The sequence below is a fragment of the Temnothorax curvispinosus genome, unplaced genomic scaffold (genome assembly GCF_003070985.1).
Source record: "Temnothorax curvispinosus isolate PA1 unplaced genomic scaffold, ASM307098v1 QBEX01017198.1, whole genome shotgun sequence".
Lineage (NCBI taxonomy): Eukaryota > Metazoa > Arthropoda > Insecta > Hymenoptera > Formicidae > Temnothorax > Temnothorax curvispinosus.
In genome coordinates this window covers 5,104-11,638 of record NW_020226978.1, presented here as the reverse complement: position 1 = coordinate 11,638, position 6,535 = coordinate 5,104, and the positions used below count along the sequence as shown (strand labels likewise).

Sequence of the window (6,535 nt, the reverse complement as noted above, 5' to 3'; positions counted from 1 at the left end):
TGGCGTTGGAACGCGTGTGCGAGGTGGATTCGTGCGAGCTCGAAGGCCTCTTCGAGATGTCGGCGTGTTTCGTCCGGCGGGGGTGCGGCGGCGTCAGCCGGTGTTGCGCTCTGGTTTGCCGGGGATACGGGTTCTCGGCCGTATATTAAGTAGGCGGGGAGTATACCCGGTTGCCTCGTGCCGCGCCGTATTGTATGCGAACTGCAATTCGGGGATTCGGTTGTTTCAGTTTCGGTGGTTTTTGTCGTACTGTGATATCATTGTTTTAACGACGCGGTTGGTTCGCTTCACCGGATTACAATGCGGCGCGTGCACGGGCGTGTATGCGTGTCGCACGCGGTGTGCGGCTAGCATTCGTGCGAGTTTCGCCGAATGAAGTTGCGTCCCGTTGTCCGACAGGATGACGTCGGGGCACCCGTGCCGAAACAGTATCGCTTCCGCGATGTTGGCGGTCACGGCGGCGGCGGTGACGCGACGAAGGAGACGCATTTTTAGCCATTTTGAAAATCTATCCTGCATTGTTAATAGCCATGTGTGACCCCCTTTCGATCGCGGTAAGGAGCCTATCAGGTCGAGCGTTACCTGTTGCCAGGGGCGAGCGACGGCGGTTGCGTGGAGGGTGCCCGCCGTTCGGGTCTGCGCTATTTTGTGCTTGAGGAACGTTGGGCAATTTCGGACATACCGCGCTATTTCTCTGAACATGCCCGGCCAATAATAAAGCTGCGCGACGCGGGCGATTGTCTTGGCTATCCCGAGGTGTCCGGCCGTTGGCGCGTCGTGGTTGTGGTGGAGGATTTTGGATCGGAGGTCTTTCGCGACGCATTCTTTTTACTGGCTCTCGGCGGGGACTTCTTTGAAGTCGAGCTCGTGGAGCACGTGTCGGAATAGTTTCCCCCCTCGAATGTCGTAGTCCGGATAGTCCTGCGGGGCGGCTTGAACGGCGCGGAAGGTCCGTCGGTACCAGGGGCAGCGGGGCGGGGCGGTGACTGCGGCGGTAGTTGGTTGGCGGGATAGTGCGTCGGCGACCCGGTTCAGGGCTCTTTTTCGGTAGCGTATATCTAAGTTATATTGCTGGAGTTCGAATGCTGGAGCGGCCTAATCGTCCGGTGGGGGCGTCAAGTTTCTGCAACCAGCGGAGAGACTGGTGGTCGGTCAGTACGGTGAAGGGATACCCCTCCAAGTAGTCCCGCATGCGGCGGATCCCCCAGATTACGGCCAGACATTCGAGCTCGGTGGCGCTATAATTCCGTTCGGCCTGGTTAAGGGTGCGGCTCGCGTACGCGATCACTCGCTCGCCTTCCGGGAAATTTTGTGTTAATACGACCCCCAGTCCGGTTGCGCTGGCGTCGGTCTGTAGGACCAACCGGCGTGTGAAGTCGGGGCAGGCGAGGACCGGCGCGGTCGTCAGGGTCGTTCTCAAACTTTCAAACGCGTGCTCTTCTTTCGGGTCCCCAGGCCCAACGAGCGTGTTTGCGAGTTAGCGCGGTAAGTGGTGCGGCGACGGTCGCGAAGTCTTGTATGAACCGTCGGTACCATGAGGCAACATTTTGAAAATCGGCTTCGTCCTAAAAATCAATTTTGTCCTGTACTCGCTCAAAAGGTCAGACTTTGAGTCTAATTCCTGTTGCAGCTGATTCGACAATAACTGTAATTTGTCGATTCGTTGAGAATCCTCGCTAACAATTGTTCGTTGAGAATCCTCGCTACCATCGTTTATTGGAGATGACGATTTTGGCAATAGGAACACCTAGGAACTGCCGGATCTGTTTCACGGTTTGCGGTCGGGGCCATTGGGCCACGGCTTTACTTTTTTGGGGTCGGTGCGGATCTCCTCGCGGTTGACGATGTGCCCTAGGTACTGTAATCGATCTACACAGAACTTACACTTGTCCGGGTTGAGCCTCAGATTCGCGGCGCGGAGGCGGCGGAAAACTTTTCGTAATATTCGCAGATTCTCTTCGAATGTTTCGCTTATTATTATTACATGGTCGAGATATACGAATATGTGAGGTTCTAGCTCCGGTCCGAGTACTGTGTCGAGGAGTCGTTGAAACGTGGCGGGGGCGGAGTGCAGGCCGAACGGCATCACTTTGAAGTGAAAGAGCCCTTTACCGGGTACGGTGAACGCGGTTATTGGCCGGCTGGACGGCGTGAGAGGGACTTGCCAGTAGCCATTTTTAAGATCGAGGGTCGTCAGATACTTGGCTCCGCGTAGCTTATCTAGGGTGGCGGTAATCTGCGGCAGTGGGTACGCGTCGGGTTCGGTTGCGTCGTTAACTCGCCTAAAATCGATACAGAATTGGTATTTTCTATCCTTTTTTCGGGCTACGACCACGGGGGAACTCCACGCGCTATGCGAACGCTCGATTATTCCCTCCTGTTTCATTTTTTCTACTTTGCCGTCGATGACCGCTTGCATGGCCGGATTGCGTGATCGGTACCTTTGCTTGATCGGGCCGGCGCCCGGATATCGTGAGCGGTACGGTCGGTGGGCCCGCGTAATGCCTCGAAGAGTGGCAATTCTTTCCCGAGGAACTCGCGTAACTGCTCTTTTTCCGTTGGGGTATGCGGTGTTATCCCTTTGGTGGCGGCGTTCCCGGGGAAGGGGGGGTGTTGCGGGGTTGCTGGGTGGATGGGCGACGGTATGGCGTGTCCGAGTTTGATCCAGAAGTCGACCCCCAGGAGGAGGGCACTCGCCAGGTTCGGCATGATCCAGGTTTAGAAGATTTATGATCGGTTGAACAATTTTCGTGATTATATTACCGGGAAATCCAACCTCGGGAGGTATCGTTAGTCCCAAATGGACCAGGGCTAACGAAGCAGCTTGCTTCTTTCCCTCGACTGTGCCATCCAGCGCTAATGACAACAATGCCTCCGTCCCGTTTTGTTAAACAACAATTTCTATCAATTTCTCTTCGCTACATATAGCGTTGAAAATGCGCGCTATCAATTCGCCCAATTTCTCGAACTCCTCGTAATGATTGACGAAATTCACCAGATATCTGATCACACCGGCCTTTACTAATGCGCACAATCTTTCTTCGAAGTTGTTGTCTTGTCGGCAGTCCTTGGTGAGGACCCCATCCTTGCCGCACTGGGAACAGAATCTTTGGGCGGGCCGGCGGCAGTCGAATCGCGTATGCCTCCGCTGCTTGCATCTCCAGCAGCACTGTTCGCGGTTATATACGGCGGCGGTAGTCGGCGCGACGTAAACTTGAAAAACCTATACCAAGTGCGGATCCAATTGTTCTGTATTCAAAGCCAGCAGCAACTGCGAAAGCTGCGGCTACCAAGAAGCCGACGGTGACAGCAACGCTTAACATCAACTTTGTCGCCTGTGTTAATCCTGGTAGTGTAGCTCAGACTTCCTCTTACGACCGCGGACGAACTGTGCCAGCGACTATGTACGACGGATGATCAGGAATCGCGAATGGTGCCAGCGACGCCGGGCTTATATACGCGTCGCGGCGGCGTCGCGGCGTGGTGGGGGTAGCGACGGCGATCGCGAGCGCCGGGACGGTGCGGCGGCACGATCGGTGATCACGGCGTCCCGACGCTGCGATCGCGTTCGGCGGTCGTCGGCCGCCTTCGGCACCGCTCGGCGCGGTGAGGCGGTTGCCGCGTTAAGTCCGTTCGCGGACTTCCTAACATTACATGTTAGCGATTAAAATTACGTTGGGCACACCGTGCCCGTTCTTCACTCCCGCGGGTGGTCGGCTGGGTGGTCTCGGCGTGGTGTTTCTGCCGGAACGATGCATATTTGGAGGTGCATCGTTACAGTATGTTATAATAAAAGTAAATTTAAACTAACTTACATGATCAAGAACGTATTCACAAAAATTTAATCGTCGTGGCATATCACAAGGTATAAGTTTATGTGTTGTGTGCCGTTTGAACGAATGCCGAGTGCCGACCCAAAGAATGTTTAATTATTTTATGACCTGTTATATGATTCATATTTAAATCTACGGCAATTGCTCTTGTGTTTGTATGAGGATTTGCAACAAGAGCCTGTTGAACAGCATCAACTGCTTTCTGGTTTTTCTGCGGAACACGGATCGTCCTCCGAGATTTATTAAACTGTCCATTTCTTCTTAATTTCTCATGAAGTCGATGAAAGAATTCACGGTCTGGGTGTTGTCTCTGGAAATCTTCGGGCGTAAAGTGCAGCCGCTTGCCTTTGATTTCTTCGACACTCGCTATAAATAAGAATCATGTCCGTTAATTCCTCAAATGAATAACGGTTTCGTTCTGGCTCCATCGTTATCTCTTAATTTTTTTTTTTGATTATAATGATCATTTAAATGTGAGACCATTTTGATATTATAAACATTTGAATCAATTTTTTTAAATATATACATATTAAAAATTGTAGTTTCAGTATTAAATGAGGCATATTTAAATAATTATTATATGACATCTGTGCTACTACTTTTTACTATTTCCAAATTTTGAAGTCATATTGATATCATCCAAGGTATCAAGGTCGATTTCTCTTTTTTCTAAGTTTTTCCTTAATTTTTTTCAATTATTGATCTCTTTGTCTGTAAAAATTCCCCGGCCGTTTTCGATCATTTTCTCAACTTTTACTAGTTATTTTGTTTCTTTTATCTTTTTATTCAAAATGTTTTCTCTCACAATTTTTCTGAAGTTCTTAGCCAGCTGACCAAGATATAGAATATGGCATATTCGGTCTTTCTCCTTGAGTTCTTCTATTAAATTTTGGTTTTGTATTTGTAAATTTATAATAATGTTATCTCGTTCTATGATCTTCTCTTCCAATTGGATCATTCTTTGTAACAGTTTCCTGTTGTTCCAGTTGTTCAGATATGCTGTTATAATACGCGATGCCTTCCCCATCTTATAAATAAAAAAGTATTTTTAAAAACATTAGAATACACGCCCGATCTCTCTCTCTCTCTCTCTCTCTCTCTCTCTCTCTCTCAGAATTTGCGTATGCTTAACCGCATACGAATGATAATAAGACGGGAAATGACAAGTGAGCCAACGGCTTGCAGTCGCGGGCTCACACCGGAAATCGTATGATACCACGCGCGCTTGCGTGTCACGCATAATTATGCGACGAAGAGACGCGTAACGACATATGGGCATGCTTTCAGAAAATAATGCTCGCGGTGGCGCGTCGACAGGATTGTCGCAAACCCGATGATCTTCCCGTTCTTTCTGTTTTGCGCACTTGATGCAAGATGTTCGTGAGAATTGATATGTATGTACGCATTTACAGACCGCTTCGTCAACCGCATCAACTGCTTTGTTCTGACGGCGATGGTTCTTGGATTAGTGGGTCTCCGAACTATCTATTCGTGGATACTTGTGTACTCCGCGCCGTGTTTCCGCCCACTTGGCCCCCTGGTTGGGCGCTATTTCCATAAAGATGTTGCTGTGGGGGCTGCTGCTGCGGTGGCGGCGGCGGCGGCGGCTGATGGCCGGGATGCGATGCCATGACCAAGAGATCATGGTTATATGTCTTCATAGGCTCTTTGTGTTTGTTCTGCATGTAGCGCCGCAGGTTAGATTTTGTGCTTAATCGTGCCTTGCATTTGGGGCATTCGTAGCCGGCATCCGTCTGATTCGAGACTGACACTAACAGCGGAATGTCCTTGCGGTGAAGGCCTGTAGGTAGCGGGTACTCCTATATTACTCGCCGCGGTGAATGGGCATGCCATCGGTATTTGCGTTCGCTGTTGTTGCTGCGGGGGCTGGTGATGTTGGTAGTGATCGAAGTGGCCGGTGAATTGGAGATGCATCAGTTGATTAAGGTGGGGGCTTAGCGACGGCGGCGGCGGCGGCGGCGGTTGATGGCCGAAATGCACATGGTGGTTGTGACCAGGCTGCTGATTTTGGATATGCGACTCCATGTTGGTTCCTATATATCGTGTCGGTGCCCCGGCGCCCTCCTGGGAAGTCGCTCCGTTGATCTCGTCCTTCCTCGTGGCGGCCCTCCGTGGTTGCGGGAGGAGCAGGCAGACATGCAAAGTGGTGCAAGGCAAGGCGTGCAATAGGCACATTAGAGCGGCAAGCAGACAGGCAAGCGAGGCACGGCACGTCGGATTCGTTCGTCGCTGACGACTTAAGATATAACCGGACTAAGTACTTCTCTCGAAGAGTACAACGACTTGACTTGATTCGATCACGTCTGCGAGGGCGGCAGTGTGGTCTAGTGGTTGAGCGCCAGACTCGTAATCTGTGGAACCAGATTCGAGTCCACTAGAGCCGTGGAATTTTTTTCCAAAAGCTGCGCCCCTCCGTGCAAGATTGAGACCCTTGTGCGGAGCAAACTGGGCTTCGTCTTTCGGACAGAGACGTTAAGCCGTTTGTCCTAAGGGTTAAAGGTTAAAGTGTCTTTTAATGTACTGTTTGTACATATATTTCTAATATAAAGTAATAAATATATTTACAGTATATTTTTTTTCAAGTGTACAAAAACAATATTACAAAATCAAAATTATGTAATTTTGAATATTGAGAATATAAATTGATTATCTCTTGAACGCTGCTTTAATTACGTTATAAT

At 50.3% G+C, this 6,535-nt stretch overlaps 1 protein-coding gene across 1 annotated transcript; it reads right to left on the bottom strand.

Moving 5' to 3' along the window:
* Positions 1 to 2,887: 2,887 nt before the first annotated feature.
* On the bottom strand, positions 2,888 to 5,879 carry LOC112467364 (inactive histone-lysine N-methyltransferase 2E-like). The gene is made up of 3 exons (XM_025035955.1): positions 5,610 to 5,879; positions 5,333 to 5,512; positions 2,888 to 3,094 (listed from the first exon to the last, which is right to left on the bottom strand). Exons 1-3 carry the CDS (start codon positions 5,877 to 5,879, stop codon positions 2,888 to 2,890), a joined length of 657 nt encoding a protein of 218 aa, XP_024891723.1.
* Positions 5,880 to 6,535: the final 656 nt, after the last annotated feature.